This window comes from Tachyglossus aculeatus, chromosome 26 (genome assembly GCF_015852505.1).
Source record: "Tachyglossus aculeatus isolate mTacAcu1 chromosome 26, mTacAcu1.pri, whole genome shotgun sequence".
NCBI classification, from domain to species: Eukaryota; Metazoa; Chordata; class Mammalia; order Monotremata; family Tachyglossidae; genus Tachyglossus; species Tachyglossus aculeatus.
Genome location: NC_052091.1, coordinates 19,989,262 through 20,007,983, shown reverse-complemented (window position 1 = coordinate 20,007,983; position 18,722 = coordinate 19,989,262). Strand labels below are relative to the sequence as shown.

The window sequence follows — 18,722 nt, the reverse complement described above, 5'->3', positions numbered from 1 at the left end:
CTGATATCTGTTCAGCGCTTATTATGTGCCAGGCACTATACTAAGCTCTGGGAGAGATACAAGATAATCAGGTAAGACACAGTCCCTGTCCCATAAGGGGCTCACAGTCTCAATCGCCATTTTGCCGATGAGGTAGCTGAGACCCAGAGAAGTGAAGTGACTTGCCCAAGGTCACACAACAGACAAGTGGTAGAGTCAGGATTAGAACACTGGTCCTCTGACTCCTAAATCCAGGCTCGTTCCACTAGGTCATACTGCTTCTGTTCTGTTCTGGCTGCCCGCTATGTGCAGAACACTGTATTGACCACCTGCTTTGTGCAGAGCACTGTACTGGATGCCCACTGTGTTCAAGGCACTGTATTGACTGCCTGCTGTGTGCCGAGCACCATCCTTGCTGCCTGCTCAGTGCAGAGCACTGTAGGCAGGGAATGTGTCTGTTTTCATATTTTGCACTCTCAAGCACTTAGTACAGTGCTCTGCACATAGAAAACACTCAGTAAATCTGACTGAGTACTGGCTGCCTGCTCGGTAGAGAGCACTGTATTGTCTGTCAGCTGGTTGCAGGGCACTAGATTGAGAGCTGCGTGCTTGGAAGCGTACAATGAAAGTAGAAGACTGGTTTCTTGCTTGGGAGCGTACATTAAAAGTAGAAGACCAGTTCCTTCCTCTCAAGGAGCTAATGATTTAGCAGAGGATACATTGTGTGGAATGCATATAATGAGAATAAGAGGGAAAACAGGTATTTATTCATTCATTCAATTCATTCAATCCTATTTAATGAGCATTTACTATGTGCAGGGCCCTGTACTAAGTACTTTGGAGAGGACAATAGAACAACAAACAGACACATTCCCCTCCCACTAAGAGCTATAGTCTAGAGCAGGGAGACAGACATTAACAGAAATAAATAAATTACAAACAAATGGAACCATAAAGTAACTAAAAGGGAATATATTAAATGGGACAAGTAAAGGGCTGTAGGCCTCTAGTGCTGAGGGTGGCTGACAGGAAGGTCAGATGAAGGTCAGGTAGGGATGGGATTCCTAGAAAAGTTGCCCTTTCAGGAGACTTTATGGGTGGGGAGGATCTTTGGTTTAGAGGATTTGAGGTGGGATGGATTTCTAAGAGAAGTGGGGAAGGTGTTTGCAGAAGGGGTCAAAGACAGGAGAGCTGAGAGTGAGGTTCAGCTAGAAATTTACCTGGATGGGAGCAAAAAGTGTGAGAAAGAGAGTAGTGGGTGTAGAGGGGGAAGTTAAGAGGGAGAACGAGGGAGAACCTTGAAGAAGGTGAGCAGGAGTTTTGGTTTGTTGTGGATAGAAATGGGTTGTGTCATTGGAGGACTTGGACTGTGTCTGACCTGATTAATAATAATAATAATAATAATAATAATAATAATAATAATAATAATAGTATTTGTTAAGTACTTACTATGTGTCAGGCACTGTACTAAGCACTGGGGTTGATACAAGGTAAATTGGGTTGGACACAGTCCTGGCCCCACATTGAACTCACAGTCTTATTCTCCATTATACAGATGAGGGAACTGAGGCACAGAGTAGTGAAATGATTTGCCCAAGGTCACACAGCAGACAAGTGGCAAAGCCGGGATTAGAACCCAGATCTTTTCTGACTCCTGAGCCCAAGCTCTATTCACTAGGCCGTAGCACAGTAGTTAGAACACTTCTTGATATGTAGTAGGCACTTAAATATAATGATAATAATAATGATATTAGTGAAACTGGTTAAACCTTTTATTTTGTGCCAAGCATTGTAGTAAGCACTGGAGGAGATACAAGACACAGTCTCTGTACCATAAGGGGTTCAGGGTTTAAGTAGGAGGGAAAGCAGGTATTTAATCCCCATTTTACAAATGAGGATGCACAGGCAAAGAGAATTTAAGTGACTTGCCCAAGGCCACTTAGCAGGTAAGTGGCAGAGTCAGGATTGGATCCTGAGGTTCCTAACTAATATTAATAATAATAATATTTGTGGTATTTGTTAAGCGCTTACTGTGTGTCAGGCACTGTACTAAGCCCTGGGGTAGATACAAGCAAAGCGGATTGAACACGGTCACTGTCCCATCTGGGTCTCACAGTCTTCAGCCAATGCTTAGAACAAGACTTGGCACATAGTAAGCACTTAAATGTCATCATTATTATACAACTCCATTTGACAGAAGAGGGAACTGAGGTAGAAAGAAGTGAAGTGACTTGCCCAAGGTCACGCAGCAGACAAGCGGCAGAGCTGGGAATAGAACCCAGGTCCTTCTGACTCCCAGGCCCAGGCTCTATCCACTAGGCCACACTGCTTCCAGTCACAGCACCAAGTGTCACAATAGGTCCTGACTCCTGCATGAAACAGATTATTGTCAGGATTGTAATTGATTCATTTATATACGGTTATTCATTCATTTATTTATGTAGTTATTCTTTCATTTATGTATATTAATGTCTGTCTCCCCCTCTAGACTGTGAGCTCGTTGTGGACAGGGAATGTGTCTGTTTATTGTTGTAGTGTACGCTCCCAAGCTCTTAGTACACACAACACTTAGTACATAGCACAGCACTTAGTACACAAGCACTTTGCACACAGTAAGCGCTCAGTAAATACGATTGAATGAATGAATTAAAGAGTGAATATAGGGAATGACCAACCCCTCCACCACTGGAGTCAGGTTTCCTCTTGCCACCTGACATGGGGGGAACTTTTTTTATGATACTTTTTAAGCACTTACTATGTGTCAAACACTGTTCTAAGCACTGGGGTAGGTACAAGTGAATCAGGTTGGACACAGTCCCTGTCCCACGTGGGGCTTACTGTCCAAGTAGGAGGAAGAACAGGAGAACTGAGGCCTAGAGAAGTGAAGTGACTTGCCCAGGGTCACGTAGCAAGCAAGCGGCAGAGCCAGGATTAGGACCTTGGGCAAGTCAGCGCTTAGAACAGTGCTTTGCACAGAGTAAGTGCTTAATAAATGCCATTATTATTATAAGTCACTGAACTTCTCTGTGCCTCTGTTATCTCATCTGTAAAATGGGGATAATAATAATGGCATTTGTTAAGCACTTACTATGCGCAAAGCACTGTTCTAAGCGCTGGGGGGGATACAAGGTAATCAGGTTGTCCCACGTGGGGCTCACAGTCTTAATCCCCATTTTCCTGATGAGGTAACTGAGGCACAGAGAAGTGAAGTGACTTGCCGAAGGTCACACAGCAGAGAAGTGGCCGAGCTGGAATTAGAACCCATGACCTTCTGACTCCCAAGCCAGGGCTCTTTCCACTGAGCCACGCTGCTTCTCAATCCTACTCCCTTCTACTTAGACCATGAGCCCCAAGTGGAATAGGGACAGTGTCCAACCTGATTAACTTGTTTCTACCCCAGTGCTTAGAACAGTGCTTGGAACACAGTAAGCGCTTAATAAATACTGTGATTATTATTAATAATAATTTGTTCATTCAATCGTATTTATTAACCCAGATCCTATGACTACTGCTCTTTCCACTAGGCCACACTACTTCATTTCCTGAGGGATCTTGAAAGTGCTTTTTTTTTTTTTGGAGCTACCCACCATCATTTGCATTGGGACTTCAGGCCATTTTTCTGGAAGGGGTAACCTAATCCCCAGCGCTCCTGAAGTCAATTCACTATGTCAGCAGTGACCATGCTCCCTAAATAATAATAATGATTGTGATATTTGCTTACTACATGCCAAGTGGTGAGGAGACAATATAAGCAGACAAGACACGAGCCCTGTTCTCCTCAGAGCTCACAGTCTAAGTATCAATAAGTCAGATAATCAATGGCACTTTTTGGGTGCTTACTATGTGCTGAGCACTGCACTAAGTGCTTGGCTGAGTAAAATACAACAGAATTACCTCCCTGCCCATAATGAGCTTACAGTCTAGATGACAGAGACGTCTCTCGACCAATTCTAAGTCCGGGCCTTAGTCTCAGAGTAGTACTATAGACATATAAGAGGTAGGACATTTATTAAATCCTCATTTTCCAGAGGAGGAAACTGAGGCCCAGAGAAATGAAGGGACTTTCCCAAGGTCATGCAGCAGGTGAATGGACGAGCCACAATTAGAACCCAGGTCCTCTGACTCCCAGGCTCATTCTCTACCCACTAGGCCACCCTGCTTCCCTTTCAGCCCTGTAGGGTGATGATGATGGTGTTTGCTAAGTGCTTACTATGTGCCAATCACTGTTGTAAGCCCTTGTGTAGATACAAGCTAATCAGGTTGGATGCAGTCCCTGTTCCACATGGGGCTCACAATCTTAATCGCCATTTTATAGATAACGGTAATAATAATTGTAGTATTTATTAAGCTCTTATTATGTGCCAAACCCTGTGCTAAGCGCTGGATACAAAGTAATCAGATTAGACACAGTCCCTGTCCCACATGGGGCTCACAGTCTTAATCCCCATTTTCCAGATGAGGTAACTGAGACCCAGGGAAGTGAAGTCTGGCCCAAGGTCACATAGCAGACAAGTAGGGGAGCTGGGATTAGAACCCAGATCCTTCTGGCTCCCAAGCCCATGCTTTATCCACTAGGCCAGGCTGGGCAGTGTCCTATTCCGGGGTCTTCTCTCCCCAAAAAGCATAGCCAAGACCCCTGGTAGCTCTCTGGTTGTTAAGTCCACGCAGCTGTGAAAGAACTGGGCACACAAACATCATAAATTCCTCCAGCTGCCGCTTGAAAGCAGCCAGCGATTGCTAAATATTTCCCTCTGGTTTCTGGGTAGGCTTGATTCCCCACCTCGTCCCGGCAGGGTGGAGAATGCCTCGGCCCCCAGCCCGGGCAAGCTGCCCTCCTGAGCGGGTGGGAAAGGGCGAAGAAACAGGAGGCTGCTTAGGAGGGAGATTTCCAGCCTTCAAAAAGCTCCGTGAATTAAAGGAAAAAAAACAAAACAAAACACACATCCTTCCTGATAATAATAATGATTGTAGTGTCAGGCGCTTACTTTGTGCCAGGCACTGTCCTAAGCACTGGGGCAGCATGGCTTAGTGGACAGAGTATGGGCCTGGAAGTCAGTAGGACCTGGGTTCTAATTCCGGCTCTGCCACACGTCTGCTGTGTGACCTTGGACAAGTCACTTCACTTCTCTGGGCCTCGCTTACCTCATCTGTAAAAAGGGGATTAAGAGTGTGAGCCCCATGTGGGACAGATATTTTGTCCAACCTGATTAACTTGTATCTACCCCAGCACTTGGAACAGTGCTTGGCACACAGTAAGCTCTTAACAAGTACCCTAATTCTTCTTCTTCTTCTTCCTTCTTCCTTCTTCCTTCTTCCTTCTTTCTTCTTTCTTCTTCTTTCTTCTTCCTTCTTCCTTCCTTCTTTCTTCTTCTTCTTCTTCTTCTTCTTCTTCTTTCTCCTTTTCTTCTCCCTGTCCCACATGGAGCTCACAGTCTTAATCCCCATTTTAAAGATGAGGGAACTGAGGCATAGAGAAGTGAAGTGACTAGTCCAAGGTCACATGGCAGAGCTCAGATTAGAAGCTAGGTCTGTGTGACTCCCAGGCCCCTGCTCTATCCACCAGACCATGTTGCTTCTCACTGGAAATTGAGACAGCTCTTCCTCAACTTGGGAATGAGAAGAGGGGCCCAGGCCAGAAAGAACATGGAAGGAGGCAGGAAACTGGTCTTTCTGGACTCCCACCACTCTCGAAGATGGAGGGAGCACTCTTTAGATGATGAGCTAACTCTTCCCTGCCACTGGAGTCTGCTGTGCAGTGAACTGGAGCAGTACTGGCAGTGAGTATCCCATTGCAGTGCGGGCTGAGAGCCAATTGCTGAAAGCCCACAAGCACTGAGAGACAAGGATAATAATAATAATAATAATAATAATATTGGTACTTGTTAAGTGCTTACTATGTGCCAAGCACTGTTCTAAGCACTGGGGTAGATACAGGGTAATCAGGTTGTCCCATGTGGTGCTCAGATTCTTCATCCCCATTTCACAGATGAGGTAACTGAGGCCTAGAGAAGTGAAGTGACTTGCCCAAAGTCACACAGCTGACAAGTGGCAGAGCCAAGATTAGAGCCCATGACTTCTGACTCCCAAACCCAGGCTCTTTCCAGTAAGCCACGCTGCCTCTCATCAGAAGCATTGTGGCCTAGTGGTTAGAGTCTGGGCCTGGGAGTCAGAAGGACCTGGGTTCTAATCCCAGCTCCTCCATTTGTCTACTGTATGACCTTGGCAAGTCATTTCACTTCTCTGGGACTCAGTGACTTCGTCTGGAAAATGGGGATTAAGACTGTGAGCCTCATGTGGGACTCACAGGTGTCCAACCTGATTAGCTTACATCTACTCCAATGCTTAGTACAGTGCCTGGCATGTAGTAAGCGCTTAACAAATGCTATAAAAAAATGGCAACACTGTTCACTGGGACCAATGCAATCCTCCATCTCCCCACTAGACTATAAAGTCATTGAAAGCAGAGATCATGACTCCTCTTTCTCCTCTACTCTGCCAACTTGTACTTCCCAAGCGCTTAATAAAGAGACGTAGCATGACCTAGTGGAAAAAGCACGGGACTAGGAGTTAAAGGGCTCAGGTTCCACCCAGGCTGAGCTCACTGGCCATCTACACTGGCCGCACACCTTGGCATCTACTTGCCCAAGGTCACACGGCAGACAAGGGCCAGAGCTGGGATTCAAACCCAGATCCTGCTGACTACCAGAAGCGAAGCAGCGTGACTCAGAGGACAGAGCTTGGGATTCAGAGGTCATGGGTTCATTCATTCATTCAATCGTATTTATTGAGCGCTTACTGTGTGCAGTGCACTGTACTAAATGCTTGGGAAGTACAAGTTGGCAACATATAGAGACGGTCCCTACCCAACAGTGGGCTCACAGTCTGGAAGGGGGAGACAGACAACAAAACAAAACATATTAACAAAGTAAAATAAATAGAATAAATATGTACAAGTAAAATAAATAAATAAATAAATAGAGTAATAAATATGTACAAACACCCGGCTCTGCCAACTGTCAGCTGTGTGACTTTGGGCAAGTTACTTAATTTCTCTGTGCCTCCGTTCCCTCATCTGGAAAATGGGGATTAAGACTGTGAGCCTCAGATGGGACAACCTGATGCCTTGTATACCCCCAGCACTTAGAACAGTGCTTGGCACATAGTAAGCGCTTAACAAATGCCATTATTATTATTATTATTATTTTATTATTATTACCACACCCAGGCTCTATCCACTAGGCCATGCTGCGTCTTTATCCATGAGGGTGGGGACCAGGGGCTGGGATTGATTGAGCTGAAACAATTAATCAATGGTATTTATTGAATGCTTACAGTGTGAGAAGCACTTGGGACAGAAGATAGATAGGATCCTGGCCCTCGAGGAATTTACAATCTAGCTGGAGAAACAGGCATTAAGATAAATTACAGGTAGGGGAAGGAACAGAGTAGGTGCTTACGTGCTGTGGGACTGGAAATAGTATCTAAGCGCTTAGTGACTACAGACTTAAGTGGACTGGTGATGCATTAAGGAGGGTGATATGGAGGGGAGATGAGAGAGTAGTCAGGGAAGGTTTCCTGGAGGAGAGAGGATTTTATTCAGGCTTTGGAGGTGGTGAGACTCCCTCTCCCCACCCCACAGCACTTGTGTGTATATATATATATAATTATATATATATATATAATTATAGATATGTATATACATTAATAATAATCATAATAATGATGGCATTTATTAAGCACTTACTATGTGCAAAGCACTGTTCTAAGTGCCGGGGAGGTTACAAAGTGATCAGGTTGTCCCACGGGGGGCTCACAGTCTTAATCCCCATTTTACAGATGAGGGAATTTAGGCGCAGAGAAGTTAAGTGACTTGCCCAAAGTCACACAGCTGACAATTAGTGGAGCTGGGATTTGAACCCATGACCTCTGATTCCAAAGCCCGGGCTCTTTCCACTGAGCTACACTGCTTCTCTAATTAATGCCTGTTTGCTTGTTTTAATATGTATATATATGTGTATATATATATACACATAATTCTATTTATGTATACTTATCTATAATTCTATTTATGTATATTGATGCTATTGGTGCCTGTTTACTTGTTTTGATATCTGTCTCCCCCCTTCTAGACTGTAAACCCGTGTAGGCAGCAATTGCCTCTATTGTTGAATTGTACTTTCCAAGTGCTTAGTACGGTGCTCTGCACACAGTAAGCACTCAATAAATACTATTGAATGAATGCATTAATGAATATATCAATTGAACAATCAGTCATATTTCTCAAGGAAGTACTGTGTACAGAACATTGTACTAAGCCCTTGGGAGAGTCCCAGTTCTGCCAGTTGTCAGCTGTGTGACTTTGGGCAAGTCACTTAACTTCTCTGGGCCTCAGTTACCTCATCTGTAAAATGGGGATTAAGACTGTGAGCCCCCTGTGGGACAACCTGATCACCTTGTAACCTCCCCAGCACTTAGTACAGTGCTTTGCACACAGTAAGCACTTAATAAATGTCATTATTATTATTATTATTATTATTATTATTTTTATTATTATTATTACCAAATAAAGAGTTGGTAGACATATTCCCTGCCCAAAAGGAGCTTACAGTCTAGAGGGGGAGACAGACACTAAAATAAATTATTGATATGTACATAAGTTCTGGGAGGTTGGGGTGAATAAAGAGTAAAAATCCAAGTGTAAGGGCAACACAGAAGAGAGAGGGAGTAGGGGAAATGAGGGATTACTCAGGGGAAGACTCTTGGAGGAGATGTGATTTTAATAAGGTTTTTATGGTGGTGAAAGTGGTGGTCTGTTGGATTTGAAGGGGGAGGTCAAAGTCAGAGCAGGGGGTTGGCAGTGAGACAGACAAGGTCGAGGTACAGTGAGTAGGTTGGCACAAGAGGAAGAAAGTGTGTGGGCTGGGTTATTGTAGGAGAATAACGAGGTGAGGTAGTCGGGGACAAGGTGATTGAGTGCTTTAAAGCCACCGGTGAGGCGTTTCTGTTTGATGCAGAGGAGGATAGACAGCCACTGGAGTTTCTTAAGGAGTGGGAAGGTGTGGAATGAATGGTTTGCAGAATGAAGTATGGACTGAAGTGGGGAGAGACAGGAGGCAGGGAGGTCAGCGAGGAGGCTGATGCAGTAATCAAGGCAGATTACAATAAGTAGTTGGATTAACAGTTTGGATGGAGAGGAAAGGGCAGATTTTAGTAATGTTGTGGAGGTAGACCCTATTAAATTTGGTGACAGGTTGAATATGTAGTTGAATGAGAGAGATGAATCAAGGCTTATGCAAACGCTTGAGAGACAGGAAGGATACTGGTGTTGTCTACAGTGATGGAGAAGTCAGAGAAGCAGCACGGCCTCAATGGTAATAATAATAATGATGGCATTTATTAAGCACTTATTACATGCAAAGCAATGTTCTAAGGTCTGGGAGGTTACAAGCTGATCAGGTTGTCCCAGAGGGGGCTCACAGTCAATCCCCATTTTACAGATGAGGGAACTGAGGCACAGAGAAGTTAAGTCAATCAATCAATCAATCATATTTATTGAGCGCTTACTGTGTGCAGAGCACTGTACTAAGCGCTTGGGAAGTACAAGTTGGCAACATATAGAGACAGTCCCTACCCAACAGTGGGCTCACAGTCTAAAAGGGGAAGACAGAGAATAAAACCAAACATACTAACAAAATAAAATAGAATAGATATGTACAAGTAAAATAAATAACTAAATAGAGTAATAAATATGTACAAACATATATACATATATACAGGTGCTGTGGGGAAGGGAAGGAGGTAAGATGGGGGGACGGAGAGGGGGATGAGGGGGAGAGGAAGGAAGGGGCTCAGTCTGGGAAGGCCTCCTGGAGGAGGTGAGCTCTCAGTAGGGCCTTGAAAGGAGGAAGAGAGCTAGCTTGGCGGATGGGCAGAGGGAGGGCATTCCAGGCCAGGGGGATGACGTGGGCCGGGGGTCGATGGCGGGACAGGTGAGAACGAGGCACGGTGAGGAGATTAGCGGGGGCAGAGGAGCGGAGGGTGCGGGGTGGGATGTAGAAGGAGAGAAGGGAGGCAAGGTAGGAGGGGGCGAGGTGTTGGAGAGCCTTGAAGCCGAGGGTGAGGAGTTTCTGCCTGATGCGCAGATTGATTGGTAACCACTGGAGATTTTTGAGGAGGGGAGTAACATGCCCAGAGCGTTTCTGGACAAAGACAATCCGGGCAGCAGCATGAAGTATGAATTGAAGTGGGGAGAAACATGAGGATGGGAGATCAGAGAGAAGGCTGATACAGTAGTCCAGACGGGATAGGATGAGAGCTTGAACAAGCAGGGTAGCGGTTTGGATGGAGAGGAAAGGGCGGATCTTGACAATGTTGTGGAGCTGAGACCGGCAGGTTTTGGTGACGGCTTGGATGTGAGGGGTGAATGAGAGCGCGGAGTTGAGGATGACACCAAGGTTGTGGGCTTGTGAGATGGGAAGGTTGGTAGTGTTGTCAACAGAGATGGGAAAGTCAGGGAGAAGGCAGGGTTTGGGAGGGAAGACAAGGAGTTCAGTCTTGGACATGTTGAGTTTTAGGTGGTGGGCAGCCATCCAGATGGAGATGTCCTGAAGGCAGGAGGAGATGCGAGCCTAGAGGGAGGGGGAGAGAGCAGGGGCAGAGATGTAGATTTGGGTGTCATCAGCGTAGAGGTGATAGTTGAAGCCGTGGGAGCGAGTGAGGTCACCAAGGGAGTGAGTGTAGATCGAGAACAGAAGGGGACCAAGCACTGAACCTTGGGGAACCCCCACAGTAAGGAGATGGGAGGGGGAGGAGGAGCCTGCAAAAGAGACTGAGAATGAACGACCGGAGAGATAAGAGATAAGATAAGATAAGTGACTTGCCCAAAGGCACACAGCTGACAATTGGCAGAGCCGGGATTTGAACCCATGACCACTGACTCCAAAGCCCGGGCTCTTTCCACTGAGCCACACTGCTTCTCCGTGGTAGAGCACAGGCCTGGGAGTCAGAAGGATCTGGGTTCTGATCCCGGATCCACCCTTTTTCTGTTGTATGACCTTGGGGAAGTCACTTCATTTCTCTGGGCCTCAGTTACCTCACCTGTAAACCAGAGATTAAGACTGTAAGCTCCATGCGGGGTGCGGACTGTGTACAATCTGATCACCTTGGGTCTACCCAAGCACTTGGTACAGTGCCCGGCACATAGTACGTGCTTAACAAATACAGTAAAAAGCAGAAGTGGTGGTGATAGGGTTTGGATAGGGAGATGAGTTCTTTTTTGGACATGGTAAATTTTAGGTGTCAATGGGACACTCGAGTAGAGGTGTCCTGAGGGAGGAAATGCAAGATTCCAGAAAAGGAGAAAGATCAAGGCTGGAGATGTAGATTTGAGATCATCTACCTAAAGATGGCAGTTGAAGCCATGGGAGAAATAAGTTCTCTGAGGGAGTGAGTGTAAATGGAGAATAGAAGGGGACCCAGAACGGAGCCTTGAGGGACCCCCATAGTTAGGGGGTGGGAGGCAGAGGAAGAGCCCATGAAAGAGCCTGAGTGGCTAGAGAGGTAGAACGAGAACCAGGAGAGAACAGTATCATTGAAGCTAAAGTTAGATAATATTTCCAGGAGAAGAAGGTGGTGAAAGCAGCTTAAGAGGTTGAGGAGGATTAGAAAGTTGTTGTTGTCATTAGCGATATTTGTAAGCTGTGTACTAGGCTCTGTGCTAAAGCCCTGGGGTAGCTACAGGTTATAGCTACAAGTTAATCAGATTGGTCACAGTCCCTGTCCCCTGTGGGGTTCACAATCTTAATCCCCATTTTACAGATGAGGTCGTTGAGGCATGGAGAAGTTAAGTGACTTTCCCAAGGTCACACAGCAGACAAGTGGCAAAGCTGGGATCAGAACCCAGATCCTTCTGACTTTGAAGTCCGTGCTCTATTCACTAGACCATGCTGGGTGGAGTAAAAGCGGTTGGATTTGGCAAGAAGGAGATTATTGGTGACCTTTGAGAGGGAGGTTTCTGTGGAATGAAGTGGGTGGAAGCCAGATTGGACGGATTTAAGGAGAGAATTGGAGGACTGTGAGAGGTGGAGGGAGATTTCATCTTATGATACTGCTGGGAAAGATGGGAGAGTCAAAGAGGGCCTGGGAATCAGAGGACCTGTGTTCTAATCCTGGCTCCGCCTCTTGTCCGCTGGGTGATCTTGGGCAAGTCACTTCATTTCTCTGTGCCTCTGTTCCCTCATCTGTAAAATTGAGACCAAGACTGGGAGCCCCGTTTGGGATGGGGATATGCCCAACCTGATTACTTTATATCTCCCCCAGCATAGAACAGTGCCTGGCACATTGTAAGCGCTTAACAAATACTAGAGGAAAAGAGGGGGCAGAAGGGCAGAATGAGGAGGAACTAGAGAGGAGCAGAGAAGATTCCAGGGCAATCATGCCTGATGGTTTCGATTTTATCAATAAACTACCTGACCAGGTCAGTAGGGGCAAGAGATGGGGGTTGGTGGGGGGGACGAGGGGTAGTTATAAAGCAGGAGGGAACTTCATTCATTCATTCAATCAATTGTGTTTAATGAGCGCAAACTGAGTGCAATGCACTGTACTAAGTGCTTGGGAGAGTACAATACAACAACAAACAGATACAATCCCTGCCCACAATGAGCTCACAGTTTAAAGCTTCAGGCAGGAGGGAGGACTAGAGCAAAGTGTTAATGGCAAGTAAGCCAAGATTGGGGTACAGTGAGCAGACTGCCTTTGGAAGAGCGAGTAATAATGATAGTAATAATAATTGTGATATTTAGTGCTTACCATATGCCAGGCACTACTCTAAGCCCTGGGGTAGATATGAGCTACTAGGATTGGACCTACTCCATGTCCCACATAGGGCTCAAAGTCTTCATCCCCATTTTACAGATGAGGTCACTGAGGCCCAGAGAAGCGAAGTGACTTGCCCAAGATCACACAGCAGACAAACCAGAAGAAGCCAGGTCCTCTGGCCCCCAGGCCACTACACTAACCATTAGACAACACTGGGACGTGTCTGGTTGAAAGTGGAAAGACTGTGTGTGTGTGTGTGTATGTACGTGGGGGGTCGGTGGGGTTGGCCACACCTGCCTGTAAGCTCGTTATGGTCAGGGAATGTGTCTGTTTATTTTTTTAATGTACTCTCCCAAGCACTTATCACAGTGCTCTGCACACACTAAGCGCTCGACAAATACTACTGACCGACTGACTGACTGTCCAGCCTGTAGGCACCCCTAAAGAGGGGCTGAGAACCATGATGGGGTTGTGGGCTTTGGAAAGTTTTGGGGTGCGGAGATCGTGGTGTCTTTAATTATGCAAATTTTATCCAGGCCCTTGGGGCTGTAGGTGGGAAGCCCGGCCTGACTGAATAGCAGGAATTGAGGACTAGAAGGGAGGGTGGTGGGAAGGAGTGGGCCCACCGGCAGGTTGGTATGTGGATCCGTGGGTGGGTGGGCGGTTCTCATGGGCCTCTGCTGCTGACAGCGTGGATTCCGGCTGCCAGGGGCCCGGCAGGAGTGGCTGGGAGGCCACAGCTAGTGGGAGTGATGAAGGATCGCCTTGTGCCCTCCTCACGCCCGCTCTGCCTCTCTGTGGGCGGAGCGGGATGCTTGGCACGGAGTGGAAAGAGCCCGGGCCTCGGAGGCAGAGGACCCAGGGTCCAATCCCGGCTCCTCCACTTGTCTGCTGTGAGGCCTTGGGCAAGTCATTTCACTTCCAAGGCCAAGTCATTTCACTTCCCTGGGCCTTGGTTACCTCATCTAGAAAATGGGGATTAAGACTGTGAGCCCTAAGTGGAACAGGGACTGTGCCCAACCTGATTAGAACCATGAGAGAAGTAGCGTGGCTCAGTGGAAAGAGCCCGGGCTTGGAAGTCAGAGGCTGTGGGTCCTAATCCTAGCTCCACCACTGTCAGCTGTGTGACTTTGGGCAAGTCACTTAACTTCTCTGAGTCTCCGTTGCCTCATTTGTAAAATGGGGATTAAGACTGTGAGCCCCACATGGGACAAGCTGATCACCTTGTAATCCCCCCCCCCCCAGAGCTTTGAACAGTGCTTTGCACATAGTAAATGCTTAACAAATGCCATCATTATTATTATTATTAGCTTGTATCTACCCAGGCACTTAGAACAGTGCTTGACACATAGTAAGTGCTTAACAAATACCATCATTATTATTATTCTCTGGACCTCAGTTTCCTCATCTGTAACCATGGGGAATTAAATCCTACTCTCTTCTACACAGAGTGGGAGCCGCATGTGGGACGGGTCAAGCGTTTAGTACAGTGCTCTGCACACAGTAAACACTCAATAAATATGATTGAATGAATGAATGACAGGGACTGTGTCCAACCTGATTAACTTTTATCTATCCCAGGGTTTAGAACAGTGCTTGACACATCATCATCATCAATCGTATTTATTGAGCGCTTACTGTGTGCAGAGCACTGTACTAAGTGCTTGGGAAGTACAAATTGGCAACATATAGAGACAGTCCCTACCCAACAGTGGGCTGGCATATAGTAAGTGCTTAAGAAATACCATTGTTATTATTACTATCATTATTATTAATGAGATGGAGGGGCACAGATGGTAGAGGGGAGAGAGGAATAGCAGAGGGCTGGAGTGTTTGGGGGTGCTGGCACAGGTGGACACAATGTTCTGCTTCTTTTTATAATAATTATAATAATAATGGTGGTATTTCTTAAGCACTTACTATGTGTCAAGCACTGTTCTAAGTGCTGGGGTACATACAAGTTAATCAGTTTGAACACCTTCCTTGTCCCACACGGGGGCTCATAGCCTTAATCTCCATTTTACAGACGAGGTCACTGAGGCCCAGAGAAGTGAAGCAACTTGCCCAAGGTCACACAGCACTCAGGTGGCGGAGCTGGGATTAGAACTCAGGTCCTTCTGACTCCCAGTCCAGGGCTCTATCCACTAGACCACGCTGCTTCCCTAAGGTGAGGGAGGTAAGGGGGTGGGGAGAGGGGGTGGGGTGGGCTGGTGGGCCTCCTCCCCGGCAAAGGCCAGTGATTGGACGTCGATGCCACCTACCCCTCGGGGTGAACTGGGCCCGGCTGGAGGGGGACAAGGAAAACTCAGTCAGTCAGTCAGCCAGTCGTACTTACAGAGCACCTACTGTGTGCAGAACACTGCACTAACCACTTGCGAGAGTACACTAGAACAATAAACAGATGCATTCCCCACTCACACCGAGTTTACGGTCTAGAGGGGAAGACAGATATTGATTATAAGTAAATGGATTACAGATATGGACATTAGTGCTTTGGGGCTGGGAGGGGGGAGGAATAAAGGGAGCCAGTTGGGGTGACACAGAAGGGAGTGGGAGAAGAGGAAAGTGGGGCTGGGAAGGCCTCTTGAAGGAGATATGCCTTAAATAAGGTTTTGAAGGTGGGGAGAATGACTGTCGGATTTGAGGAGGGAGGGCATTCCAAGACAAGGGAGGGATGTGGGTGAGAGGGAGACACTGGAGTGAGTCAATGCCGCCTCTGAAGGGGGCATCTCTGGAGGCAGGGGGCTCGGGGTTCTCGGGAAGACCATGGGCTGGGGCTATGGGGTCGGGTATCCTGGCACTGCCCAGCAGCTAGGAGCCCTGCCAGCAGCCCCCTGATCCACCCAGGCCCCTGTGTCATTGCAGGAGCCACGACCACCCCCTCCCCCAACACAATGGGCCATCGTCCGTGGGGCCAGGCCCGGAGGGTGGGGAGCGGAGAGCCCCTGGGCCCCCCCCCAAGAGATGGGAGGCCTCGGAGACTTGGCCCCCTGTCCCGTTCCCTGCTCCTCTGCCATGCTGGGACCGAAGAAGACAGCTCCAGCTCAGAGGACAAGTCGGCCGGCCCCCTCAGGACCCAGGAGGGGGCTCTGTCCGGACCCTGGACCCCAGCTCTGGACGCGAACCCTGGAGACTCCCGGGACCCCCCGGCTCTCCTCTACGACAAGGCCACTGAGCAGCCCGGCAGGAATCCCAAGAGGAAGCTCTTCGTCAAGGTAGGCCCGGCCCTAACGTGTCAGGCAGAGAGCTGCAAGCTGCTGATTTTGAGAGGAATAATCCACCAACGGGCTCTCATTTTTCCACATGGAAGGGGCACAGATGGGGTGGATAATGGGTAGGTGCAGATAATCCAAATTCCCAAAGCTGAAACAAGTGACTAATAGCCTGGCTTGACTTTTGTCTCTTTTCAATCCTCCTGCCCATTCAGAGGTAGAAGAGAGTAACTAAAGAACAGGAAGGTAGTCTTAATGCTGTCAGCCTGAGGGAAAAGGAGGAGGAGGAAGAGTGGGAGGAAAAGCAGGACAAAAAGGAGAAAGAGTAGGAGGAGGAAGATTAGAAACAGACAAGAGAAAGAGAAAGCAAAAGGTCCAACTTTTTTATGGTATTTGTTGAGTGCTTACTATGTATCAATCACTGTTCTAAGTGCTGTGGTAAATACAAGCTAATTAGATTGGACATGGTCCCTGTCCCACATTGGGCTTATAGTCTTCATCCCCATTTTACAGATGAGGTAACTGAGGCACAGAGAAGTGAAGCAATTCTCCCAAGGTCACACAGCAGACAGCAACCTAGGTCCTCTCACTCCCAGGCCCCATGCTCTTTCCACTAGGCCACGCTACTTCTCTATTTCTGGGAGACCTCCTTAGTGGCAACCCAGCCGTACCCTAATCCAGTTTGCTCCTTTTTGTCTAGTGAGTCAATCAACTCTGCCTTTCTAAAGGCCGGCTTATTCCCAGGAAAATGGAAATGGGGAATGTGAGGGGAGCACAATTTCTGGGAGTGTGAAAGTAGGGATTAATGACAAAAATGAAACATACCCAAAATGGAAGATCCAGCAGTCAGTGGTATTTATTGAGAGCTTACTTTGTGCAGAACACTGTATTAAGCCCTTTTGAGAGTGCAATAGAACAGAGTTGGAGGACATTTTCCCTGCCCACCAGGAGACTAAGGTCTGGAGGGGGAGACAGACAGAAAATAAACTATGGATGTGTACATAAATGAGCATATCTACATGCACTGTAAGGCTGAGAGTAGGGTGAATATCAAGTGCTTAAGCTGCTTAACTTCTCTGTGCCTCAGTTACCTCATCTGTAAAATGGGTATTAAAACTGTGAGCGCCCTGTGGACAATCTGATTACCTTCTATCTACCCCAGCGCTTAGAACAGTGCTCGGCATATAGGAAGCACATTAACAAATACCATTGTTAGTATTATTATTATTACAGATCCAAGTGCATGGATGATGCAGAAGGGAGAGAGAGTAGAGGAAATGAGTGCTTAGTCAGGGAAGGCCTCTTGGAGGAGATGTGATTGCTAGTGTGGGGGGGGCGGTGGTCTGTGATCTGCACAGGTTGGATTTTGGTGGGCCACAACGTCTGTCTGAGGTTTTGAAAAATCAATCAATCAATCATATTTATTGAGCAGTTACTGTGTGCAGAGCACTGTACCAAGAGCTTGGGACAATACAACAGAACAATAGAACAGACATGTTCCCCGCCAATAACAAGCTTACCATCTAGAGGGGGAGACCGACATAAATAGGAATGAATGAATTACAGATGTGGACATGAGGATGAATAAAGGGAGCGAGTCAGGGTGACCCAGAAGGAGTGGGAGAAGAGGAAAGGAGGGCTTAGTAGGAGAATGTTTTGTTTTGTTTCCTGTCTCCCCCTTCTAGACTGTGAGGCCGTTGCTGGGTAGGGACCGTCACTCTGCGTTGCCAACTTGTACTTCCCAAGCGCTTAGTACAGTGCTCTGCACACAGCTAGTGCTCAATAAATACGATTGAATGAATGAATGAATGAATGAATGAATGAGAAGGCCTTTAGGAGGATATGGTAAGGTTTTGAAGATCTGGATCACTTCTTTTAGCATTTTTGTAGACTCTGGTAGCCAAGTTGGGGCCTTACATAGATTCGGCGGTAGTCCTGGTTCATTTACTCACCTATCCACTCTTCCGTCTCATCTTTCCAAAAGCTCGCTAGGGCCATTACTTATGTCTGCTCCTTCCTGCTGCCACTATTGGTAAATCATTGGCGTGGGCTTGTCTCCCCTGTCTCAAATCAATCAATCTCATCTAGACTGTGAGCCCCTTATTGGGTAGGGACCGTTTCTATATGTTGCCGACTTGTACATCCCAAGCGCTTAGTACAGTGCTGTGCATACAGTAAGTGTTCAATAAATACGATTCAGTGAATGATAGAGAACTTACTGTGTGCAGGGCACTGTACTAAGCACTTAGGGGAGTACAATATAACAGAGTTGGTAGACACGTTCCCTGCCCATAAAGGATTTACAGCCTAGAGGGGTAGAGATCAATCAAAAAATCAGTCAATGGTATTTATTGAGTGCATACTGTGGGCAGAGCACTATACTAAGCACTTGGGAGAGTACGCTTAGTACAGTGTCTGGCACGTAATAAGTGCTTAACAAATACCATCATTATTATTACAATATGACAGTTGGTAGACATGTTCTCTGCCCACAATGAGCTTACAGTCTAGAGGGTGTAATGCTCACAGTCTCCCTGTGGGTTATCATTCATAGTACTCTCCCAGGCCCTTAGTAGTGTGCTGTACACATGGTATGTTGGTGGTAGTTGTCCCCATATAATAATAATCTAATAATGGCATTTATTAAGTGCTTACTATGTGCAAATCAGTGTTCTAAGTGCTGGGAAGGTTGCAATCAATCAATCAATCAATCAA

At 46.9% G+C, this 18,722-nt stretch overlaps 1 protein-coding gene across 5 annotated transcripts in view; it reads left to right on the top strand.

Moving 5' to 3' along the window:
- The window catches only part of IL16 (interleukin 16), an 80,961-nt gene that overhangs the window by 2,768 nt on the left and 59,471 nt on the right, over positions 1-18,722 (top strand). For 3 of the 5 annotated variants that reach the window (XM_038767502.1, XM_038767501.1, XM_038767505.1), the window contains exon 2: positions 15,661-16,010. The exons of 1 other annotated variant lie outside the window; for it this stretch is intronic. In XM_038767502.1, the coding sequence (XP_038623430.1) occupies positions 15,661-16,010 (350 nt within the window). The remainder of the gene's footprint in view (positions 1-15,660; positions 16,011-18,722) is intronic. One more of the 5 variants, XM_038767503.1, reaches the window with a different exon arrangement.